The 27507-nt window shown below is 43.6% G+C and overlaps 1 protein-coding gene across 1 annotated transcript in view; it reads right to left on the reverse strand.

Annotated features, from left to right (window-relative positions):
• The window catches only part of LOC124803005 (ATP-binding cassette subfamily G member 4-like), a 410627-nt gene that overhangs the window by 280615 nt on the left and 102505 nt on the right, over positions 1-27507 (reverse strand). The window contains exon 2 of the mRNA XM_047264112.1: positions 818-1224. Within this exon, the coding sequence (XP_047120068.1) occupies positions 818-950 (133 nt within the window). The 5' untranslated portion in view covers positions 951-1224. The remainder of the gene's footprint in view (positions 1-817; positions 1225-27507) is intronic.

A 27507-nucleotide genomic window follows, 5' to 3' on the forward strand; every position in this document is an offset into this window, starting at 1 on the left:
AGTTTTTGGAGCGCTATAGACAAGATGGACATTCGGGAGGACGATAGTTCAATCCCGCGTCTGGCCATCCTGGTTTAGGTTTTCCGTGATTTCCCTAAATCACTTCAGGCAAATGCCGGGATGGTTCCTTTGAAAGGGCACGGCCGACTTGCTTCCCCATCCTTCCCTAATACGATGAGACCGATGACCTCGGTATCTGGTCTCCACCCCCAAGCAACCCAACCCAAAAACAAGATGGAGATGGTTTGCTTTCAGACATTGTTAGGGGCGACGAGACGTGGATATCACACGCCAACGCAGAATCGAAACATCAGTCAATGCAGTGTGGCCATTCAGGTTCACCCAAAACAAAAAAGTTTAACCAATGTCCATTCTCGAATCAAAACACTATGGCTGCCGTTGTTTGGGCCGAAAAAGGCGTCCTTTCGACTGATTTCATTGACAGTGGTTCAACAGTTACAGCTGATTATGCTGTGAAACGCTAACCAACGTAACATGTGCGACCCAAAATCGACGCCACGGTAAACTGTCAAACCCACTTCCGGCCATCCAGATTTAGGTTTTCCATTATTTCCCTATATCGCTGCAGGCAAATGCTGGGATGGTTCCTTTGAAAAGGCACTGCCAATTTCTTTCCCCACACTTGGCACTATCCACGCTCGTGCTCCATCTCCAATGACCTCGATGTCCAAGGGATGCTGAGCCCAACCTTCCCTCTGTTTCCATTTTCCGAGGAAATCTCACTGCTACCAACATTGGGTCTTAACCAGCTTCCTGCACACAGTACTATGTGAGCTGCTTATTGTGTGGTACTCACCGGCGACGTAAGTGATGTCGCGGAAGTCGACGTCGACGGGCGCCTTGATGGCCAGTGTGTTGAGCGTGGCCATGGTGGGACGCCGGGGCGCCAGTTCGCGCTCGCTCTCGCTGCCGGCTGCGAATTGTGCCATGGTGTTGACGCGGTGGCTGGCGGGCGACTGACACAGCCGGCTGGTAAATACGGCGGGCGCCGCTCCCTCGCGCCCCTCCACGCTTGCCCCTTCCACGGGCAGCCGGGGAGCCTCCCAGCTGATCCTCGCGTCAACAGGCCAGGCTGCAGCCGCCGCTACGTACTGCTCACCTCGCTCTGTCGTGTCGGTCGCCACCGTAATGGTCCTCCGAGTTCAGGGTGGCGGTAACACAGCTCGTCGGCCCATCACGTTACGAGGTCGTACGCAACGCCGTCTGCACATACATAAAGTCTACATTAATACAATACTGGCCATTAAAATTGCTACACCACGAAGATCACGTGCTACTGACTCGAAATTTAACCGACAGGAAGAAGATGCTGTGATATGCAAATTATTAACTTTTCAGAGCATTCACACAAGGTTGGCGCCGGTGGCGACACCTACATCGTGCTGATATGAGAAAAGTTTCTAACCGATTTCTCATACACAAACAGCAGTTGACCAGCGTTGCCTGGTGAAACGTTGTTGTGATGCCTCGTGTAAGGAGGAGAAATGCGTACCATCACGTTTCCGACTATGATAAAGGTCGGATTGTAGCCTATCGCTATTGCTGTTTATCGTATAGCGACATAGCTGCTCGCGTTGGTCGATATCAAATGACTGTTAGCAGAATATGGAATCGGTGGGTTCAGGAGCGTAATATGGAACGCCGTGCTGGATCCCAACGGCCTCGTATCACTAGCAGTCTCGATCCCTGAGTCAACAGATGGGGTCGTTTGCAAGACAACAACCATCTGCACGAACAGTTTGACGACGTTTGCAGCAGTATAGACTATCAGCTCGGAGACCGTGGCTGCGGTTACCCTTGACGCTGCATCACAGACAGGAGCGCCTGCGATGGTGTACTCAACGACGAACCTGGGTGCACGAATTGCAAAACATTTTTTCGGATGAATCCAGGTTCTGTTTACAGCATCATGATGGTCGCATCCGGGTTTGGAGACATCGCGGTGAACGCACATTGGAAGCGTGTATTCGTCATCACCATACTGGCGTATCACCCAGCGTGATGGTATGTGGTGCCATCGGTTACACGTGTGGGTCACCTCTTGTTCGCACTGACGGCACTTTGAACAGTGGACGTTACATTTCAGATGTGTTACGACCCGTGGCTCTACCCTTCATTCGAGCCCTGCAAAACCCTACATTTAGCAGGATAATGCACTACCGCTAGTGGCAGGTCCTGTACGGGCATTTCTGGATACAGAAAATGTTCGACTGCTGCTCTGGCCAGCACATTCTCCAGATCTCTCACCAATTGATAACGTCTGGCCAATGGTGGCCGAGCAACTGGCTCGTCACAATACGCCAGTCACTACTCTTGATGAACTGTGGTATCGTGTTGAAGCTCCATGGGCAGCTGTACCTACATGCCATTCAAGCTCTGTTTGACTCAATGCCCAGGCGTGTCAAAGCCATTACTACGGCCAGAGGAAGTTGCCTTGGGTACTGATTTCTCAGGATCTATGCACCCAAATTGCGTGAAAATGCAATCACATGTCAGTTCTAGTATAACATATTTGTCCAATGAATACCCGTTTATCATCTGCATTTCTTCTTGGTGTAGCAATTTGAATGGCCAGTAGTGTATATGCTTTTATTCAAGCCAATACGCATTTAAGGCTTTCACCCATCTTCAATTAACGTCGGTGGCAGTGGAGGGTGGCAGAATCGGGTGGGGGGGGGGGAGGGGGAAGGGAGTCAAAACGTTAAGGGACTTCTGCAATTTTTCGCCGTAGGGTTTGGTAACACTGCTAGTATCCAGGGCCAAAGAATTGTTGTGTGCGACAGTTTTGTACATGTCACACTCATTCCCACGTTATAGCAGACAGTGAAATGTGGCAGCTCCATTGTCGATCTGCACCAAGGAGGAAATGAGGGCAGTGATTCGCTTTCCGTTTGCGATGGGTGTTAAACCTGCGGAAATTATTCGTCGAATGCAAGCGCAGAGGTATCTCTTTAATCAGCGTTGTGGATAAAATCTTCTCAGGTATTGTTGAAAGGAATGTGCCAGTATTAGTTGAGGACAAATTGGATGAAAATCAGTGTGGGTTTTGGCCCCTTAGAGGTTGTCAGGACCAGATCTTTAGCTTAAGGCAAATAATGGAGAAGTGTTACGAGTGGAACAGGGAATTGTATCTATGCTTTATAGATATAGAAAAGGCATATGACCGGGTTCCTAGGAGGAAGTTATTGTCTGTTCTACCAGATTATGGAATAGGAGGCAAACTTTTGCAAACAATTGAAGGTCTTTACACAGATAGTCAGGCAGCAGTTAGAGTTGACGGTAAATTGAGTTCATGGTTCAGAGTAGCTTCAGGGTTAAGACAAGGCTGCAACCTGTCTCCACTGTTGTTCATATTATTTATGGATCATGTGTTGAAAACAATAGACTGGCTGGGTGAGATATGTGAACATAAAATAAGCAGTCTCGCATATGCGGATGACTTAGTGTAAGTAGGCTGTTTAGGTTTTTATGTTGGTAACGCCATGTAGCGCTCTATATGAAAATCACTGACTGTGCTGTGTGAAGGCTGTGGTTGGTTTGCATTGTTGGAATATTTGATATTGTAGTGTTGGGTAGTTGGATGTGAACAGCGCGTAGTGATGCGCAGTTGGAGGTGAGCCGCCAGCAGTGGTGGGTGGGGGAAGAGAGATGACCGAGTTTTGAGAGCGGACGATCTGGACGTGTGTCCGTCAGAAAAACGAAATTTGTAAGATTGGATGTCATGAACTGATAAATATTATGACTTTTGAACACTATTAAGGTAAATACATTGTTTGTTCTCTATCAAAATCTTTCATTTGCTAACTATGCCTATCAGTAGTTAGTGCCTTCAATAGTTTGAATCTTTTATTTAGCTGGCAATAGTGGCGCTCGCTTTATTGCAGTAGTTCGAGTAACGAAGATTTTTGTGAGGTAAGTGATTTGTGAAAGGTATAGGTTAATGTTAGTCAGGGCCTTTCATTTGTAGGGATTATTGAAAGTCAGATTGCGTTGCGCTAAAAATATTGTGTGTCAGTTTAGTGTTGATCAGAATAGGTAAAAAGCAAAATGTCTCAGTACGTTCAGTTCTGCTCAGCTGTTTGAAAATCAAATAACGTAAGAGGTTTATCAGCACAGTAATTCATTAATTTTTCCTAGGGGACGTTTCATTAGTTGTGATTGAAAGTTTGCAAAGTAATATTTCAGAGCTAGATCAGAAATGTAAGGACTATGGTATGAAGATTAGCAGCTCCAAAACGAAAGTAATGTCAGTGGGAAAGAGATATAAACGGATTGAGTGCCAAATAAAAGGAACAAAGTCAGAACAGGTGGACGGTTTCAAGTACTTAGGATGCATATTCTCCAAGGATGGCAACATAGTGAAAGAACTGGAAGCGAGGTGTAGCAAAGCTAATGCAGCGAGCGCTCAGCTACGATCTACTCTTCTGCAAGAAGGAAGTCAGTACCAAGACGAAGTTATCTGTGCACCGTTCAATCTTTCGACCAACTTTGTTATATGGGAGAGAAAGCTGGGTGGATTCAGGTTACCTTATCAATACGGTTGAGGTGATAGATATGAAAGTAGCTAGTATGATTGCAGGTACCAGTAGATGAGAACAATGGCAGGAGGGTGTCCATAATGAGGAAATCAGAGAAAAACTGGGAATGAACTCTATAGATGTAGCAGTCAGGGCGAACAGGCTTAGATGGTGGGGTCATGTTACACGCATGGGAGAAGCAAGGTTACCCAAGAGACTCATGGGGTCAGCAGTAGAGGATAGGAGGAGTCGTGGTAGACCAAGGAGAAGGTACCGGGATTTGGTTAAGAATGATTTTGAAGTAATAGGCTTAACATCAGAAGAGGCACCAATGTTAGCACTGAATAGGGCATCATGGAGGAAAATTTTACAAGGGGGACTATGCTCCACACTGAACGCTGAAAGGCATAATCAGTCTTAAATGATGATGATGATGATGATGATGATGATGTTGCAAGCGCAGTATGGTGGCAGACAAAGATTTTGACTGTTTTGTTTTCGAAATGTACGCTGAGGAGAGAGCTTTGCTGGTAACGACTTTTCGTAATTAATCAAAATCGTTATTGTTTTCACAAGAATTATGTTTAATTTGTTAGTGAGGTATTGTACAACCTTCAAAGGGTGTAGAACAGGAAGTCATTGTAGTAAACTCTATGATATTCCAAACTTTTGTTGAGGCGTGTGCATAATGAACGTACGAGTGCAAGTTGCCGACACGTTGTTGACAACATACGGAAGTTTTGATCCCGCCGTGAGCTCTGCTTCGATAGCCTGATGCAAAGGTGACCGCTCACGATAAGCGAGAAATCCGGATTGGAATCACGGTAAGCCACAACTTTTCATTATCATTCCATTATGCAGCTGATGGTTGTCCATACTGGCAACTGCGAATACATCTCATGAATGTAATTTCTCCAAGTAGTGTAAAACACTAATTAGTGTCTCCTTCACCGACTGTGACAAATGCGACTCCGCATTCGCACATTTGTGAAACATCTTATTAGCGGTTAGTAGCGTTAACTGCTTCGTTCAAATGGCTCTGAGCACTATGGGACTTAACATCTGTGGTCATCAGTCCCTAGAACATAGAATTACTTAAACCTAACTAGCCGAAGGACATCACACACATCCATGCCCGAGGTAGATTTCGAACCTGCGACCGTAGCAGTCGCGCGATTCCGGACTGAGCACCTAGAACCGCTCGGCCACCGCGGCTGGCTTAACTGTTCCGTGTGCTATGAATAAATGTACCAATATAACGCCGGGTCCACCTCAAAAGCCTGTTCATATGACTTATAGAAGTGTCAAAATTTGCTTGGCTTTAGTCTTTATTGTTGACAAAGTGGGCCTCTTTTCCATTGATGTTTCGATTGAGTGATTCATAAGTGACCGAAGTCTCATCCCCTGTCACTATATTGGTTAGAAAATGATTACCATATTTATTGTAACTTATCAAAAAGTTAGTCAAGCGTACCACCCAGACACTTTTTTTTTAGATGTTTTGGCATCTTACAAGCACACACTTTTCGAAAATTCAGTTTTTCAGAAACTGTTTCTTGAAAACGTGATCTTGAAATTTGCGGAGAGTTCTAAGGAAGATCGGATATTGCAAACTTACGTATTTCCTTTCCGAGTTCTTCAACTGCACGAACCAGTTCTGCATTAAGCAAAGCTGTACACTCACTCCATTCGTCAGCGTGGACTTCATCACGTTCTTCATTCAATTGTCGGGCCCGTCTCCTCACTATTGGATCACTTGTCGCGTTTGCCCCGTAAAAGTCGCAGATCTGTCGATGGGTTTGTATTGTATGTATTGTATTGTATTGTGTTGTATTGTATGTTAACCAGGGACCTAGAAACGGCGGAGAGACTCTGTCCCCGCCGCAGCCGCAGTGGTCCGCAACCCCACGACGAATAGCGCAGTCCACTTCACCCCTCCGCCGCCCCACACCGAACCACTCTTTCAGGGTTATTGTGCGGTTCGGCCCCCGGTGCCCCCCCCCCCCCCCCGGACCGTCTCACACCAGACGAGTGTAACCCCTATGTTTGCGTGGTAGAGTAATGGTGGTGTACGCGTACGCGTACGTGGAGAACTTGTTTGCGCAGCAATCGCCGACATAGTATAGCTGATGTGGAATAAGGGGAACCAGCCAGCATTCGCCGAGGCAGATGGAAAACCGCCTAAAAACAATCCACAGACTGGCCGGCTAACCGGACCTCGACACAAATCCGCCGGGCGGATTCGTGCCGGGGACCAGGCGCTCCTTCCCGCCCGGAAAACCGTGCGGTTAGACTGAACGACTAACCGGGCGGGCTCGATGGGTTTAGCTGCATTTCGCATTCCGGAAATGAATTACAGGTCTCTTCTCTAGAGCAGCGGGGATATCAATCAACCACACCATTCTAAACATATGCTATACAGCAGAAACACCAAACAGTGAACTCATAAGCGTGTGGTCTTCTCCCATTTGACTCAAAGCATTTTCTGAGCATTCACCGAACTACAATTGCAGCTCTGCATCGGAAGGAAATACGTGCAGGCGGTTTCAACATGATGGTCGTCAAGCAGTAGCCAAGGAAACTTTAAATCATGGGTTGAGTGATCGATGGATCGATAGAGTGGTCCGGTAAAGGGGCCTGCGAGGTTACCTGACCATACCTGTCTGGATTTTTCTTGTGGGGTTACCTTAAAGTGTATGAAGAAGTACCGACTACTTGACAAAACTGGATAGAACGTATCAAACGCTTGCACGTACTTTATACCAGCTATGATTTTGCGTACATGCATTTCATGAACGAATTAATAAATGTATCGACATAAAAGGACGTAATTTCGAAAATTTATTATGAATTGCAATGGTGATGAGAGGCAAGCAGACTCATCGAAATCAAGCACTCTGATAGTGAGAGGCAAGGGACTCAAGCATCCCAATGAGAAAAGACAATTACTACGTTCAATTAGTTGTTTCTGGATCATCGAAGTCGTAGTTTATTAACTAGACATTTAAATGATCATCAATAAAAGTTTCACTGTACAATAAAAATTCCAATACTAAATATATTTTTAAGAAAACTATCACCTATTTAGAACAAAAAAGGTTATATTTTTATCGAAAATGTAACGTAGAATCAAATGGATAGGTTCTTAATTCCAAAAACCGGAAAAATTGAATTTTGTCGATTACAGAGTCATCTACAACGAATGACAATAGTGTTTCGGGTAAACCACAGGCATTTTTTGGCGTAAAATATGGATATGCGGCAACAACTAGGGTTTCCCATATGAAAATAAAAGTTTTTGGAAATTTGGGAATTTTTGGTAAGGTTTTATGGGACCAAACTGCTGAGGTCATCGGTCCCTAGGCCTACACACTACGTAATCAAATGGTTCAAATGGCTCTGAGCACTATGGGACTTAATATCTGAGGTCATCAGTCCCCTAGAACTTAAAACTACTTAAACCTAACCAACCTAAGGACATTACATACATCCATGCCCGAGGCAGGATTCGAACCTGGGACCGTAGCAGCAGCGCGGTTCCGGACTGAAACGCCTAGAACCGCTTGGCCACCGCGGCCGGCACTACGTAATCTGACTTAAACTAACTTACGCTGCGGACAACACACACACCCATGCCCGAGGGAGGACTCGAATCTCCGACGGACCGTGACAGGTCGCATCAGACCGCGCGGCTACCCCGCGTGGCTAAAAGTTTTTGAACCCTCCATTAGGGTGGGGGGTGGTTAGAGGGTGGCCAGTTTTTCATCTGAAACATTTTTTTTGGTACAATGCGTATTTTTAGAGACATTTAGTTGTTCCAGGTTGAGATAAACACGCTATACCTGTATACAGGATGATCGTCAATAGCACCGACAAACTGTACGGACCGATACCCGACTGGAAGTGGAGGAAAAGAGGTCTTGTGTCCGGAAATGCATGGTAGCCACAGTAGATAATGCCGACGAATGAAAGATCCTCTGATCACATACCGCGTGTTCCTTGTGCGTTGCATGCTGTGTGATTCACGCAGAGTACAGGAAGCAGATTGGTCCGGTATTCATGGCGGGAACAAACCGAGATGGTGTTTGTGTACGGAAAAGCAGATGGAAACTGTCGACAGGCAGCACGTCTGTACCAAACATATGCCCTCACAGACATCAGCCATATTACACAACATTTCAAGGCCTTTGTGAGCTTTGTGTGATCGTGGATGTTTTCAGACAGACGAACGTTGTGATTAGATACTGTTGGTAGCTCTCTGATTCATCTCGGCGCTCAACAGTTGCACGGCTATTCGTCCTTACACATGCACATGTCCGCAGCCATCGTTCGCCCCCGTTATCTGTGACCAACGGTGAACCACAATTGCCTCGGCGCCCGGCTATTTTGCCATGCTCCGTATACTGTGACAGCAGTGGTACGCGATCAGCTTACAAACTTTACCATTTCGGAAATACTTACACCCTTGGCCTGGAAGTCAATGGCCATGCCCTTTTGAACGCCATATAAATCGCTTTATTTCCGCATTACGACAAAAACTTCATTTTGGAAAAAAACGTCATTTTGTCTATGGAGTGCGTGGTTGATTATTTTGTAATTTCTTTATATTTCTTTTTTGTAGACGCAATCACATGTGTATAGCAAAGTCATAACCGGTTTCGGCCATCAATGAGCATCTTCAGATTCTGAAGGTGGCATACACTGACCACAGGTTCATGCGTTGTCAACGTATGCAACGCATGAACCTGTGTTCAGTGTATGCCACCTTCAGAATTTGAAAATGCTCATTGATGGCCGAAACCGGTTATGACCTTGTCATACACATGTGATTGCGTCTATAAATAAACAAAAATATTTTTACAAAAACTTCATTGTTTTTCTCGTCTCCCCAACTTGCTTCACGTACTTGCGACTGCTAATGCTGCCGCCTGCCGCCTGTAAGAGTTACACGGTGGTCACATTAATGTGACTCAACCGTGTATACCAACACAGATAAACCGTAGTACACTCATGTTCAGAAGAAAAACAGAACCCCTTGAACGACTAAAGATAGGACGTTCCTATTCCCAGATGTTGTACATCAGTATGTTCTGCAGAAATGATTAGTATTTGAACCATGTCGACCCGCTGGATCAAGGTCAAGTCGATATCGCCGCGCAACATCATCTACTGATAAAATGCGCCTGCGGCTATAAACCGAAGGTAAATGGATCGCTATGACTTGAGCAGACGTGCAGGTTGCCCCGCAGACCTATGCGCGAATCGTACCGCCAAATCAGTGAGTTTGAAACAGGGTGCATTATGGGCATGAGAGAACGTGATTCCTCCATCCGGAAAACTGCTGTGGAACGAAGTGTTTCCACAGTGCTACGGGTGTGTGCGGAATTTTTCACGGCAGGCCGTAGAACGCGATGAGACGGGTCAGGTCGCACCATCCAGACCATGACTCGAGAAGATCGACACCTGATCCGAATGGCACTGCAGGACAGATCTGCATCCTCCTCGGGTCTGGCAAAACAGTAGAACGATTTAACACAGCAAAACAGTAGAACGATTTAACACATTGTACACAATCAGGGGTTGCAGTCCGTCGTCGTTTATCACGGCATGGCTTACAGGCTTACATGCGCGTCGTCCACTTCTGCTAGAAACATGCTAGACGGCAATGGTGTACGGAGCGACTTTACTGGGGACAGGAATGGCATTATTGTTTTCGGACGAAACCAGTCCCTGTTTATTTGAAAATGATGGACACATTGCGGTTCGCTGCAGACAGAGGGAGCGGCATCACAGTGACTGCGTTCGCAAAAGTCATGCAAAAAGTAGTTCAAATGGCTCTGAGCACTATGGGACTTAACTTCTGAGATCATCAGTCCCCTAGAACTTAGAACTACTTAAAACTAACTAACCGAAGGACATCACACACATCCACGCCCGAGGCAGAATTCGAACCTGCGACTGTAGCGGTCGCGCGGTTCCAGACTGTAGGGCCTAGAACCGCTCGGCCACTCCGGCCGGCAAAAGTCATATAGTACCAACTCAAGGTGTTATGGTGAGGATTGCTATTGAATAAAATAACAAATCACAGCTGGTGCGTTTCCAGGGCACTGTGACCAATGTGACCAACGTGAATAACATCCTGCGGCCTGTAGCCATACCATTTATGAACAACACCCCAGAAGCCATTTTTCAGCAAGACAATACACGACCACATGCTGCTGCACGAACACGTGCCCTCTTGGTTTCACAGGATGTCGGCCCTTTGTCCTTGCCCGCCAGATCACCCGACATGTCGCCAGTCGAAAATGTGTGGGATATGGTGAAACTACGAGTGCAGTTCTGTGACCCAGTGCCAACCACCACATATGAACTTCGGGGCCAGGTGAACGCAGCAGTGATGGCTATACCACAGGGGAAGTTTAGCACAAGGTAGCGAAAGGTGAAGTAGAGCCTCAAACCAGTAGAGAGAGAGAGAGAGAGAGAGAGAGAGAGAGGAGCATAAAAGGAAGAAAAGAAATAAGTCATTTCTTATTCAGCGACTAAACATGTTCAGGTAAGCAGTATAAAGTGGAAGAAACGCCTAAACTGACGAAATGGTAGTTTTGTTATTTTTTATTTTATTTTTTATTTTTCCTATCGTGAATGTAGCAACTAGATTCCTAAAGGTTGTTCCTTGATACATTCACTTGGAAACAGTATTTGTTCAGTCATTTACAATACTTGAGATATATTTTGTAGCATATGTAGTATTACGAGATCCAGTTTGAAGCTAATCGGAACTTACGGAATGGTGGTTGCAAAAAAAATTGTTGATATAAAAAATGAGTAAATTTTGGCCATGAAGTATTTCTTTATAATATACTTTCGTCAGTCTGAAAATTTTCGAGACTGGGTTAATAAAAAATAGAAAAAAGTTAAGTGATGGTTTTGATGCATCGATTGTTTTACACAGCCTCCCCCCAACTTGAGTACAAAACACAAAACGTTCATATAACCACGTGAAACTCTCAGAAAAGTCCTTCTTTGGTACATGAACTAGCGCGTCACATTCGCAACTTCTTCAGTCTTGGACACCATCAGCGATCCATTCTGCGCTTTGTAGTAGGCATAGATTTTCATACGCCACTACTGGTTAGTAGGTCTATACTTAATACAGTTGATGTCAAGCAATTCGCAGCTAGCGAATTAAGTTCGAAATATGGATATGGATCGTCAACAGTGTACGTTCTTTCAGACATGCATGTAAGTACCACAAGCCTAGGCGTGAATCCATGTAATACTGCGAGCATTAGCTGATGAATTAATTGACTATGATAACATGATAAAGACAGTGCGTCGTGTAGAAGTTTGTGTCGATCCGTCGAATGTGCATGGATAGTCGAAGTTGTTGAGGGGACCGCTTGCGATAAGCAGGAAACCGAGTTCGAATTCCGGTCCGGCAAACATGTCACTGTTGGGTAGTAGATCTATACTTAATACAGCTGATGTAGAAGAACTCGCAATAACCGAATTTCGAAATTTTCTTGAGAATGTCTTGTTTTAGAGATGTTCAATTCGTTGCTCAAGTGCGATTTCTGAAACACAAACGCTGACACACTACAGTCTCACGTCCACTATTGAACACTACCTGCTCACAACTGAAGGACGGAAGCACGATATTGCAGTGCCTATGTTATTCTGATTACGACGCAAAGTTCATTTGGACACTCATGCATGTCCAAAGGAACAGGCTGTACGGCGACCACAGCCATTACGAAACACATCAAACGAATTTGCAGTTGCGAATCAGGACTACCATCAGCTGTACAATGGAGTGACGACAATGAAAATTTGTGCCGGATCGGCACTCGAACACGGATTTTCCTCTTGTCGCGAACGGTCGCCTTACATTTGGCTATCCGTGCACAGCTCACGGCCAGCACAAATCTTCCATATGCCGTCAACTATGTGTCTACGACCTGTACTCGCAGATCTGTTATGTATATTCCCGTACATGTCAGACGTTGTGCATGAAAGTCGTTTGCCCGGTATCGGCAGATAAATACGATATTGCAGTGCCTTTGCTATTCTCATTACGATGCAAAGTCCGTTTGGACATACAAGCATGTGCCCGGTTTGGCATAAATTTTCACTGTCGTCATTCCATTCTACAGCTGATGATAGTCCTTATTCGCAACTGCCAATTCGTTTGATGTGAAGGACGGACCAAAATGTTACTGAAACAGAGGATGACAGACTAAAGGCCGAAATACTTAATGTCTTTTTCCAAAGCTGTTTCACAGAGGAAGACTGCACTGTAGTTCCCTGTCTAGATTGTCGCACAGATGACAAAATGGTAGATATCGAAATAGACGACAAAGGGATAGAGAAACAATTAAAATCGCTCAAAAGAGGAAAGGCCGCTGGACCTGATGGTATACCAGTTCGATTTCACACAGAGTACGCGAAGGAACTTGCCCCCTTCTCGCAGCGGTGTACCGTAGGTCTCTAGAAGAGCGTAGCGTTCCAAAGGATTGGAAAAGGGCACAGGTCATCCCAGTTTTCAAGAAGGGACGTCGAACAGATGGGCAGAGCTATAGACCTATATCTCCAACGTCCATCGGTTGTAGAATTTTGGAACACGTATTATATTCGAGTATAATGACTTTTATGGAGACTAGATGTGTTGGGGCTTATGGGCGCTCAACATCGAGGTCATTAGCGCCTGGAGACTAGAAATTTACTCTGTAGGAATCAGCATGGGTTTCGAAAAAGACGATCTAGTGAAACCCAGCTCACGCTATTCGTCCACGAGACTCAGAGGGCCATGGACACGGGTTCCCAGGTAGATGCCGTGTTTCTTGACTTCCGCAAGGCGCTCGATACAGTTCCCCACAGTCGTTTAATAACAAAGTAAGAGCATATGGACTATCAGACCAATTGTGTGATTGGATTGAAGAGTTCCTAGATAAGAGAACGCAACATGTCATTCTCAATGGAGAGAAGTCTCCCGAAGTAAGAGTGATTTCAGGTGTGCCGCAGGGGAGTGTCGTAGGACCGTTGCAATTCACAATATACATAAATGACTTGTGGATAACATCGGAAGTTCACTGAGGCTTTTTGCGGATGATGCTGTAATATATGGAGAGGTTGTCACAATGGAAAATTGTACTGAAATGTAGGAGGATCTGCAACGAATTGACGCATGGTGCAGAGAATGGCAATTCAATCTCAATGTAGACAAGTGTAATGTGCTGCGAATACACAGAAAGAAAGATCCTTTATCATTTAGCTACAATGTAGCAGGTCAGCAACTGGAAGCAGTTAATTCCATAAATTATCTGGGAGTACGCATTAGGAGTGATTTAAAATGGAATGATCATATAAAGTTGATCGTCGGTAAAGCAGATGCCAGACTGAGATGCATTGGAAGAATCCTAAGGAAATACAATTCGAAAACAAAGGAAGTAGGTTACGGTACGCTTGTTCGCCCTCTGCTTGAATACTGCTCATCAGTGTGGGATCCGTACCAGACAGGGTTGATAGAAGAGATAGAGAAGATCCAACGGAGAGCAGCGCGCTTCGCTACAGGATCATTTACTAATCGCGAAAGCGTTACGGAGATGATGGATAAACTCTAGTGGAAGACTCTGCAACAGAGACGCTCAGTAGCTCGGTACGGGCTTTTGTTGAAGTTTCGAGAACATACCTTCACCGAGGAGTATATTGCTCCCTCCTACGTATATCTAGCGAAGAGACCATGAGGATAAAATCAGAGAGATTAGAGCCCACACAGAGGCATACCGACAATCTTTCTTTCCACGAACAATACGAGACTGGAATAGAAGGGAGAACCGATAGAGATACTCAAAGTACCCTCCGCCACACACCGTCAGGTGGCTTGTGGAGTATGGATGTAGATGTAAATGTAGATGTAGATTATTGTTCAATGTCCCGTCGACAGCTTGGTCATTAAAGGCGGAGCACAAGCTCGGATTACGAAAGGATGGGGAAGGAAATCCGGCATTTGCCTGGAGCGATTTAGGGGAATCACGGAAGATCTAAGTCTGGGATGGTCAGACGCGGATTCGAACCGTCGCCCCCCGCAAGTGAGTCCAACGAGGTAACCACTCCACCACCTCTCTCGGTTACTCACGAATGCCATGTTGCTGGTCGAATGCATCTCTGTTTGTACAGGTTTTAGTTCAAAGTGATGTGGTAGTTATAGTACTGACGTTGTTAATTCGACAAGAATAAAACCAGTCTTGAAGCATTTTGGATGGAAAGTGTGTAATGAACAATGTTGGTACACTAGTGCAATTGTAATTCAAGAGTTTTCTTCTGGTGGTCTCATTACCATCTTTAAGCTGGTAATAAAATACTTCTGACGCGCTACAGCACAAGACAACACGATATAACAGCGCGAGACGAGAAATCGCTGCCAGTTAATGGATGATGGTTGTGAGGGGAGGGGAGGTCACTTGTAACACTACTCAGAGACCAGCTGCGTGGCGGTAGATGCAGCTAACGGGAGCCATGCGGACACGAGCCTCTACTTCATCCCCTCCTCGTGACCTCTTGGAGTACCGAATCCTAACTTTCTTTGTTACCGTCATTTATGTCATCAGAAACTGATTTTGGAACTTGCATGTATTCGACCATTTTTTTTAATTGTTAGTAGTGTCCAAAAGTTGGAACGGATCATGGACACTCCTAAAATTCGAGACATCTCACGAAAATCAGGACATCTGTTAACATTACTTGCACGTATGATAACCATACTGGTAACCAAATGAATGCTAATAAACTGCACCGAAACCACCAAGTCTTGTAATTTTTTCTTTATCGGAAACCTCTTTCTGAAAACTATCTATTACAGGAAATCACTACGCACAGCCATTTGTGTGAAGCACTATGTGTCACAAGTCCTGCCACTGCTGTAGAAAATGGCCAAAATATTTTTATTAGATCTCGGTCACTTTGTGAGCCCCGGACATATCTTTAACGTGAAAAATGTAGCGCTAACGTTGACTAAAGACATTGGTGATTTAAACCTTACACATGTGTACAACAAGGCGCAAGTCCTGTACAGTGTAAGACCAGAGATATGTAATATGTTGAGCGCACTTATTCTGCCACAATTTGACTGTAGAGTTTTAATTTTGTTCTGAGAACTTTCAGTTCTCTTGGTGTCATGCATTGTTTTAGCCTGTTTGATGAGATTGCTCTCCGACGCAGAGGGATCTCAAAATTTGTTGCCAAACCCCAGGATGGCTGCCAGTCGACATGTCAATTTCGCGAGCTCCTACCTGCTCCACGAAATTACATACGAATTTTACAGAAGTCTCACCTGAAAAATTACTCAGTGGGCAATTTCTTACAGATTTCTGTACTGAAGAATAAAATGTATGTTGTAGAGGATATTACTATTCATAAAATGAGGTTGTTTTCTGTTGTGTTCTGCTATATGGTATGATCATGTGAAATTTTTAAATGTAAAATTATATTTTGTAAAAAAAGGGAAAAAAAGAGAGAGCGCATTGTCTCCAATCGCGACTAGAACAAAACGATTTGTGTAGACTGCTGAGTCATCGGCATACTTTAAAATGTCATTTCAATCTTAGACCGGGCGCGCACTGGCATCTTACGGCAACAAGGGTAGTCAGCACGGAAAACTACGTACCAGATTAGAGTACATCGTACGACGTCAAGGGAATATCCAGCCACTGTCGTGAAAAGAGAAACATTAAAACTCACCTGATGACAGATACCTACAAATTATGGCTGCTAGTCCGCCGAAGAGAATGTAATAGAAAAGCCCCTAAATTTGTTGGAGGGCTGCGTTGACCCACATAACAGTCAATCGTCCCCACATGATCAAAATTTGGCTAACGTTCCGTCTCAACAACAGTATCACCCCAACACCGAGGTGCACGAAGAATGTGGGCAAGAGATGGCATGGAATGGTATTTCATCAATGGTTGAAAAACATACCAAAATCTAAAATCGATTCAGTAGTTCCTAAGTCTAGCTTTCACATACAGACAGGAAAATGCAGAAGTATACTTTATAGTGCACATAGCCAGATGAATCTGCTTACTTAGCCATTGTCGCTAACGCACACTTGTGTGGTGCGACACGACGCAGAGGTAAACCGATTCGAAACCTGGTGATTCAAAACTTTCATTGCTAGTATTTGGCCAGTAAAGGAAGGAGAGATCGTAGCGTAAAATTCTCTATTACCAGTCTTTGCATCAATGTCCCGGATAAATTTCCAAACATATCCACAGGGTCTTATAAGATGAGGGCATGCGACACTGTTGATGGCAATCCGTCCGTGGGTGGGGATGTAAAGATCGGCGGCCCTTTTCGTGCAATTCGAAAGGAGTAGGCTATCTGCTGGCATCGTGTTTCACCTGCTCCCTCTTCTTCATCCATAACAATACAAACCCAACAATGCCTTGTACAAGCCCTCGTCAGAGTGATCCACTAGTCATAGATACGCTCCTGACACTTCATAAAAGGTCGGAGGAAGGCAATGACAAACCACATCCACTAGGACCTTTCCACGAGCGGTAGTGCAGGATTCCTGCATATCCACCCCTGCACTCATTCCCTGAGTATGGGGTATTTTCACTTTGATTTATATATGTATGCATGTACATGTTCTGGTAAAGCGATGCTGCTCTCTGGAGTTGTAGCGGACGTTTACTTTATTGCTTTTCCCGTCAGATACCGCTTCGTCTGCAGAGGACTAGCTCGTTGCTCCCAGCACTGGTTGCAAAATCATACTAGACCGCTTAGTAATGCAGATAGGGGGCATCACGATGGGTACAGGGTCAATAACTACAAGGTCGCTGTAGCGAGAGTGAGTGCAGTAACAACCCAACTCACCAAAAACAAACGCAAAATGTATACATTTAAAAAGCAGATAAAAAATCGCTTGACGCCTTCCTAAGAGACAGTCTCCACTCCTTCCAAAATAAATACGTAAGCGCAGATCAGATGTAGCTTATATTCAAAGAAATAGTATCGATAATAACCAAGATATTTATACCAAATAAATTAATAAGAGGTGGAACTGATCCCCCATGCTATACAAAACAGGTCAGAACACTGTTGCAGAAGCAACGAAAAAAGTATGTTAAATTGGAAAGTTCACAAAATCCTCCAGATTGGCGAAGTTCTACAGAAGCATGAAATTGAGCGCGGACATCGGTGCCAGATGCTTTTAATAATTTCCACAACGAAACTCTTTCTTGACACTTGGCAGAAAGTCCAAAGCGATTCTAGTCATATGTAAAATACACTAGCGGAAAGACATAAGCAGTACCTTCACTGCACGACAGCAATGATGTTACCGATGACAGTGCCGCGAAAGTGGAATTACTAAATACGGTTTTCCGAAACACCTTCACCGAAAAAGGCGACGTAGATATTACAGAACTCGAATAAAGACTACCTGCCGGCATGAGTAATTTAAAAGAAGGTGGCTGGAAGTAGTTGCAAGAGGGCTGCTTCTGTGTTGGCAGCGCTGCGTAGCGCTTTGCATTGGATCTGTGACTGCGCTTTCTTAGTAGGAGACTCTGTGGCTGGTCGGACTCTTTGGAAGTTAATCGCCAGTACTGCTGAGCAGTTGGAAGTTGGTCGCCATCAGCGATGGAAGTACTGTTGGGTAGTTGGAGGTGAACAGCCAGCAGTGATGGATGTTGAATATGAGAAGGTAGCATTGATGGAGGTTAGAGGTCTGAAGTGTTAGCGTAAGCTAACGATCTGTACATGTTCGACTTGGAGATTCAGTGTGATTCATGATTATATACCTTTGTACTAGATGTCAATGACGATTTATATTCTTGTTTGAACTGGATGCCATATTATTAAGGTAAATAATACGTTATTTGGTTTGCAACAAAATCTTTCCTTTGCTAACCACATGCCTATGGGTAGTCGGTGGCTTTAGTAGTCAGAATCTTTTATTTAGCTGGCAGTATTGACGTTCGCTGTATTGCAGTAGTTTGCGTAATGAAGATTTTTGTGAGGTAAGTGCTTAATAAAAGCATAGGTTATTATTAAGATTTCCTTTTAGTCAGGAACATTCTTTTGAATAAAGTGTTTGAAGTCAGGTTTTAATTTTTTTGAGCAGTCAGATTGCGTTGCGCCAGAATATTGTGGGTCAGTGTTGACATGATAAGAAAAAGTAAAGAGAAAATAGGCTCAGTATGTTCAGTTTTACTCAGCTGTTTCAGAATCAAATAACGTAGAAGTTTCATCTTCTCAGTCGTTCTGAAATTTAAGTACAGACATACACATTTAAATAAAGAAGTTTCATAGTGAACCAGCTTAAATCAGTCAGATTCCTTTCAGAATATGCTGGTGTAATACCTCAATACTTGGCAATGATATAAAAGTCGCTCGCTCGGATTTAAAGCGCGAAAAGCTGCACGTCACACCAGCACTCAAGAAAGGATGCAGGAGCAATCCGCTGAATTAAAGACTCGAATTACTGACATTTGTTGTAGAATCTTGGAGCATATACTGTCTCCGAACATTACGAATTACTTGAAGAAAACGATTTATTGACAAAAGGCACGAATTCAGGAAATATCACTCGTGAGCAACACAACTAGCTCTTTACTGCCATGAAGTAATGCGTTCTATCGCCAGGCGATCTCAGAATGACTCCATATTTCTAGCTTCACAGAAGTCCATACCGTTCCTCACAAATGGCATCTAGTCAAACTGCGTCCGTATCGAATATAATATCAGTTGTGTGACATGAAGTGCGGTTTCCTGACAGGAAGGTCACGATTAGTAGTATCTGTTGGAAAGACATCTAGTAAGACTGAAGCCATATCTGGCGTTCGCCAAGGAAGTGTTATAGACCCTTTGCTGTTCCAAAAATCCACATAAATGATTTACGAGACAATATGAGCAGCTTTCTTCATTTTTTTTTTCAGATTATGCTGTCATTTATCTCCCAGTAAAGTCATCAGAAAATCAAAACTAATAGCAAAATGGCTTACACACGGTATCTGTATGGTGCAAAAGGTGGCAGTTGTCTCCGAACACTGAAAAGAATGGCCGTGCGGTTAGCGACGCCATGTCACGGATTGCGCGGCCCCTCCCGCTGGAGGTTCGAGTCCTCGCTCGGGCATGGGTGTGTGTGTGTTGTTCTTAGCATATGTTAGTTTAAGTAGTGTAAGTCTAGGGACCGATGACCTCAGCAGTTTGCTCCCTTATGAATTCACGCACATTTGAACGGAAAAGTGTGAGGTCATCCGCGTCCGTTAAATTTCGGTCACACCATAAATCAGTCGAACCCAGAAGTTGTCAATGCAATAAAATACCTAAGGATTACAATTACCAACAACTTCACTTGGAACAATCACTCAAATAATGTTGTCGGTAGGGCGAACCAAAGACTGCGTTTTTATGGCATAACACACTAAAGATACCACACATCCACTGCGAGAGTCTTACTGTGGGGAGTGGGATTCTTACCAGTTAGGACTGCTGGAGGACATCGAAAAAGTTCAAAGAAGTGCAGCTCGTTTTGTACTGTCGCGAATTTGGGGGAGAGAGTGCTCAGGTATGAGACACGAATTGTGGTGGCAATCATTATAACAAGGACGTTTTTCGTTGCAGCAGCATCTTCTCATGAAATTTGAAATACTGACTCTCTCTTCAGAATGCGAAAACATTTTGTTGGCGCCCACCTGCACAGCGAGATATGATCATCGTAATAAAATAAGAGAGATAAGAGCACTCATGGGAAAGATTTAAGTGCTCGTTATTCCCGCGCGCTGTCAAGAGAATGCAACGGTAGAAAAACAGCATGAAAGTGGTTAAATGAATCCGTTGCCAAAGAGTCAGGAATGAGTTACGGGGTACTGATTTAGATTGTCAAAACATGTCAATGAAATCGTCAATGAAATATGGAATATGAGTAATACATATATTACACGTTTATCAATACGACAGTTATAAATTATACACAAACGTTTCACAATATATCTGTCAAGACAACCCGCATCAAAATCTCTGCGTTCGCACACAGACAGAAAAACCTTGCAGAAGACCTAAGTAATATGCACAGATACACTGGATAATTTCTACGCCACTCCCCGTATACCTCTTGTAGCACCAACGTGAAACAAGTAAACAGTCTTTAGAATGAAATAATACCCAGAATCGTAATGACAGTAGTTGTAAGCACATATATGGTGGTATTGTCGACCAAAGAAACAGAAGTTCAAGTTAAGAGAAAAATTGTTCTCAATTGCTGTTGTTCTCATTGGGTGTGTGAAGGTCTTGAAGATTTTACTCTCACTGGAGCAGAAGGCAAACCCCGAAATTGGAATTTTCGGCTGCTATGCTCAGGGGTGATGGAATGTTACTCGCTCGCGCATCCCTTTGATTTCAAGCTGATATTGGAGTGTTGCTGATGGCACTGGCAACGTGAAATGTTTAAAATACAACGGAAAAATCAATAGACTGTACTGGATTCGTAGTTCCTTTGAGTTCCATTAAAAAGTGTTTGTTTTCTCCTTGTGTTCCATCATCAGTTATTTTGATCGCCAAATAGCAAAACTCCTTTACTACTCCAAGTGTCTCATTTCCTAATCTAATTCCCTCAGCATCATCCGACTTAATTCGACTACATTCCATGATCCTCGTTTTGCTTTTGTTGATGTTCATCTTCTATCCTCCCTTCAAGACACTGTCCATTCCATTCAACTGCTCTTCCAAGTCCTTTGCTGTCTCTGACAGAATTACAATGTCATCGGCGAACCTCAAAGTTTTTATTTCTTCTCCATGGATTTTAATACCTACTCCAAATTTTTCTTTTGTTTCCTTCACTGCTTGCTCAATATAGAGATTGAATAACATCGGGGAGAGGCTACAACCCTGTCTCACTCCCTTCCCAACCACTGCTTTCCTTTCATGTCCCTCCATCTGCTTTCTGTACAAATTGTAAATAGCTTTTCGCTCCCTGTATTTTACCCCTGCCACCTTCAGAATTTGAAAGAGAGTATTCCAGTCAACGTTCCACAGATAGAAATGTGTGACTTGAATGAGTTGTATTGATTGTCTTGTTGCAAACATAACGTAGATCCTAGAAAAAATGAAGTTCCTGGGGTAAGTTGTAATAATTAGTAGCGACAGCTTCGATCTTTCGCAAATTCTGTACCTATAAAAAATAAATAAGGACTGATATGCTTCTCCCTTTTGATTCTATTAAGAACGAATTTACACCTCCAGTAATTAAGACATGTTAATGACTCATATTGGCAAGGGTTGGGTGAAATGCAAACAGAAGTTTTGAATTAGTTACAATGACTAGCAGTAGTGAGTTGTGATAGATTTCAAATACCTAGGCAGCAATAAAATGTCAGAAGTAACCTCATGGCCGAAGAAGACAAGAATTGGTTTCCAAATAAATAAATATTAATTGTAGAAAATCAGGTATGTGTTTCCATTTTTATTATTATTGGCATGTTGCGCGAAGTGTAAGAATTTATTGTATGTGTTTTATTTACGTTTTTGACTCTGATCCTCTGCCTATGCAAAATCAGACAAATCTGGAAGCGAGGTAACAATATAGTTCATGTGCCTCACCAATTAACGCTATTAGCTGCTGACGTCAGTATTCGAATTCCTGGCGCCACTAGCTCCATCTGTCGTGTGATGTCCTTCTGGTTTCAGGCCACTAATATCTTTATTCGAGATTGTTGATGGGGGACGGGGAGTGTTGTTGGGTGGCGAGTCGGGCAGTCGGGGATGGCAACGGAGTGAGGAGGACGGTGTGAGGTGTCCGACCGGCGAGTAAGGCGAGGACTTGTGCAAGCGTCTTGGGCACGGAGTCCGGCGAGTGGTTGCTAGGCACATTTGCGTACCGATCTGAATCCATGGCTAGCTCCGAATGCCGTCTTCGTGCATAGCCAGTGCTAGGGAATGGTATATCGATGAGGGATTTGAAGCCAGTTTTACTGTGCTGAATTCTGGGCCCCCTTTTGAACCAAAAAGTTTCAACTTCTATTAGTGAACTTCAGCTAATTTTTAGATTTTAAGATCTTAACTGTTATTTTCTTATTGATACCTGTAGATAAGTTGTGATCATTGCTATTTCTTAGCTGATCTATTTCACCACCAGTTAGTTCAATGAATTATGGGTCTTGTTTTTTTTTCTGAGTCGATATTGGCCTTGGTTGTTTGTTAACAAGATACCTTACACTGTGTGAGCCGATGGCGTTTCCCGAGTCGGAGCGATAACGTGTTTCTTCTGTGCTGTGGCCGGACCCCCATCGTCACGCACTACCTAGATGGTTGGGTTTTAGCCGACCAACCTGCCGAACGTCTTCGAACACCAGATAAGTTTCTTTTCATTGTAACACGGACACGAGATACCTTCGGGCATTGCAGACCTCACCGCTCTGTTAATTACATTAGCTTAGCAGGTTCCTGGGTCCCAAAATTGGCAATTGCTGAGCTATGAAATTGGGTTTGGCAGCTTAGTATTTTTCCGGCGTTTCGCCGTCGTTATAGAAGTGGTATCATGCAGTTTGCTAGTTATTGTTATGTCACGTAATTACCTTTGCTGTTTTAATATTTCTTTTGGCAATATGTAATCAACGACCCCGGGTCTAGGTTAGCGTCTTTGACTAGCAATCAAAATATCGTCGGTCCCGGATTCGGATGCCACTGCTTAAAGTTTGATTAATAATCAGCACTGTCAGGGCGTGGAATGTCAGAAGTTTGAACGTGGTAGGGAAACTAGAAAATCTAAAAACGGAAATGCAAAGGTTCAATCAAGATATGCAGGATGATTATAATTAAAGTTAAACTTTCAAACAGCTGGAGAAATAACACCGCTGCTCAGAATGACATCAAATTGCAACGGAATATTATCGGAGAAGGGGGAAACCGTATGGCAGAAGAAAAATAAATAGTTATAAGATGTACCAATATATGGCGCTGTAAGCATCATCATTTAATAGTGGTCGACTACAAATGACAAATGAATCATACAACAATGCCTAAGGTGTACGTCTGACATTAAATCATTGTCCACTTCCATGCAGGTGTGTATAGGTGTGATAGTTACGTATGCCCATCCACCACGGAAGGTCGTATCGCATCGGATGGGAAAAATCTGTTTTTAATTGTCCTAAGGCCAAAGACCGTATAAAAAGTATCAACAACATCAAATCGGATTATTAATTTCCATGTGACTGGAGCAAAACATGTTCAAAAAGCTGTCCACCATTTTCTGCAACAAGTTGCAATCGAGAAACAGTATGTTCCACAACTGATCGAAGTGTTTCCAGGGTCAAATTCAGAATATGTTGCGCAATGCATGCGTTCAAGTGCAGATAAGTTTTCAGTCGAAACACTGATCACAATATCTTTCAGAAAGCCCCACAGCCCGAAATCACACAGATTAAAATCAGTTGATCGGGACGGCCAGGCTGTAGAGAAATGGTGGCCGATAATTCTAGCATTAACGAAATGGCGCTTCAGCAGCTGCTTAACTGGATTTTCAATGTGCGGAGGTGCGCTATAGTGCATAAAGTGACTCCATCCACAGATCCAGCTGTTGGAGAGCTGGAATGACGTGGTCTGCGCAAAAGACACTCATAGCGCTTACCAGCGACGGTACAGGTAACATGGCCGGAAGCACCTGTCTCTTCGAACAAAAAAAAAAAGGCCCTACGATAAATGATGCCGTAAACTCGCTCCATAGAGTGACCTTTCCAGGATGAAGTGGTCCTGGTTGATTTGAGTGTTATACATTGCCCATATTCGACAGTTCTGTTTATTGACATATCCTGTCAGACGGAAGTGGGCTTCGTCTGTCCACAAAATCTTCCACGGATAATCATTGTCCACTTCCAGGCGAGCAAGAAATTCTAAGGTAAAGGTCTCTCTTGCTGGTAGGTCCACAGGAAGCAACTGGTGCATACGGGTAATTATGAATGAGTAGCAAAGAAGGATGTTTCGTGAGATTTTACGCACCGTGCTCACGGGTATGTCCAATATTCGGGCAGTTCTCCGTGCACTACACGTTTGCACTCAACCACTCGTCTCCTCCTGCACTGCTGTGGCCACTGCTTCCACTGACGTCGAATCAATTCGTTTCCTCCCTGTACCACGTTGCACACCAAAATAACCTGCCTTTTCAAATTTCCGAGTCATTTTCTCCAGACTCACGGCTGCTATCGGACCAACGCCTTTTCTGAAACCGTTCAGTGTCCGGAACTTTTGCAGAGTGACGTGTGCACAGCCATCATTCTTGAAATACAGCTTTATAAGCAGAACGCGATCCTGCATTGAGAAAGTCATGGCGAAAGTTGCAGACGCGAAAGGAGGAAAAGCCGTGTACCCAGCGTGTATATACCAACTTCAATGTGACATGCAAATGACAGGTGTTTTCAAAAATGGTTCAAAAGGCTTTGAACACTATGGGACTTAACTTCAGAGGTCATCAGTCCCCTAGAACTGACAACTACTTAAACCTAACTAACCTAAGGACAAGACACACATCCATCCCCGAGGCAGGATTCGAACCTGCAACCGTAGTGGTCGCACGGTTCCAAACTGTAGCGCCTAGAATCGCTCGGCCACTCCGGCCGGCAGGTGTTTTCATTTACGTATTCTGACACATACAGCGCCATCTATTGATCAATTTTCATATTATTTTTCTTCTTCTGCCCCCTTCTCCGATAATTTCCCGTTATGATTTGACGTCCTTCTTACCAGTGGTGTTATTTCTACAGCGTTTTGAAAGTTAATTATAATCACCCTGCAGTAGGGGGTCAGCGAAGAGAAACGAAAAGAAGACACGGATTTATGGTCAGATGAGTATAGGATAATATCAACAGCAGCAGAAAATGGAGTAACGGGAGAAGGATTATTTATGAATAGGAAGGTAGGGCAGAGAGGGTATTATTGTTAACTGTTCAAAGATAGGGTTGTTATCTTCAGAATCGAGAGTAAACCAACACCGAAAACGATAGTTCAGGTATACATGCCGACGTCGCAAGCTGAAGATGAAGAGATAGAGAAGTATATGAGGATATTGAAAGGGTAATACAGTACGTAAAGGGACATGAATAGCTAATACTCATGGGGGACTGGAATCCAGTTGTAGGGGAAGGAGTACAAGAAAAGGACACAGGAGAATATGGGCTTGGCACATGGAATGAGAGAGAAGGACTAATTGAGTTCTGTAATAAATTTCAGCTAGTAACATCGAATACTCTGTTCAAAAATCTCAACAGCAGCAGGTATACTTGGAAAAGGCCCGATGATACGGGAAGATTTCAATTAGATTACATCATGGTCAGACAGCGATTCCAAAATCAGATACTGGGTTGTAAGGTGTACCTAGGAGCAGACATAGACTCAGATCACAATGTAGTAGTGATGAAGAGTAGGCTGAAGTTAAAGAGATTAGTCAGGAAGAATCAATACGCAAAGAAGTGGGTACGGAAGTACTAAGGAATGACGAGATACGGTTGAAGTTCTCCTAGGCTATAGGTAAAGCAATAAGGAATAGCTCAGTGGGCAAGACAGTTGAAGAGGAATGGACGTCTCTAAAAAGCGCCATCAAAGAAGATGGAAAGAAAAACATATTTACAAAGAAGGTAACTGTGAGCAAATTATAAGTAACAGAAGAAATACTTCAGTTGATCGATGAAAGGAGGAAGTACAAAAATGTTCAAGGAAACTCAGGAATACACCTTACAAGTCGCTGAGGAATGAAATAAATAGCAAAAGTGCAGGGAAGCTAAGACGAAATGGCAGCATGAATAACGTGAAGAAATTGAAAAATAAATAATTGTCAGAAGGACTGACTCAGATTACAGGAAAGTTCAAACCACCTTTGGTGACATTAAAAGTAAGGGTGGTAACATTAGAAGTGAAACAGAAATTGCACTGTGAAATGAAGTGGAGAGACAGAATGGGCGGCAAGAGCACATTGAAGACCTCTAGAAGGGTAAAGAAGAAGAAACAGGATTCGATTTAGAAGAGATGAGGAACCCAATATTAGAATCAGAATTTAAGAGAACTTTGGAGGACTTAGGATCAAATAAGGCGGAAGGTATAGATAACATTCCTTCAGAATTCCTAAAATCATTGGGGGAAGTGGCAACAAAACGACAGTTCACGTTGGTGTGTAGAATGTACGAGTCTGGCGACACAGCATCTGACTTTCGGAAAAATATGATCCACACAATTCCGAAAGCTGCAAGAGCTGACAAGGGCGAGAATTATCGCACAATCAGCTTCACAGCTCATACACCCATGTTGCTGACACGAATAATATACAGACAAATGGAAAAGAAAATTGATGATGTGCTAGATGACGATCAGTTTGGCTTTAGAAAAAGTAAAGGCACCACAGAGGCACTACTGACGTTGCGGTTGATAATGCAAGCAAGTGTAAAAAAAAGAAAAAGCGTTCGACAATGTAAAATTGTGCATAATATTCGAAATTCTGAGAAAAGTATTGGTAAGCTATTGAGAGAAACGGGAACATACAATACGTACAAGACGCAAGAGGAAATTACATATAAGAGTAGATGACCAAGAACGAAATGCTCAGATTAAAAAGGGTGTAAGACAGGGTTGTAGTCTTTCGCCTCTACTGTTCAATCTGTACATCGAAGAAGCAGTTATGGAAATAAAAGATAAGTTCAGGAAGGGAATAAAATTCAAGGTGAAAGGATATCGATGATACGTTTCGCTGATGACATTGCTATCCTGAGTGAAAGCAAAGAAGAATTACATGATCTGCTGAATGGAATGAACAGTCTAATAAGTACAGAGCATGGATTTGAGAGTAAATCGAAGAAAGACGAAAGTAAGAGAAGTAGCAGGAGTGAGAACAGCGAGAAACTTAATATCAGGACTAATGTCACGAAAGAGATGAAGTTAAGGGATTCTACTACCTAGGCAGCAAAATAACCAAAGACGGACGGAGCAA

Source organism: Schistocerca piceifrons, chromosome 6, assembly GCF_021461385.2.
Source record: "Schistocerca piceifrons isolate TAMUIC-IGC-003096 chromosome 6, iqSchPice1.1, whole genome shotgun sequence".
Taxonomy (NCBI): domain Eukaryota; kingdom Metazoa; phylum Arthropoda; class Insecta; order Orthoptera; family Acrididae; genus Schistocerca; species Schistocerca piceifrons.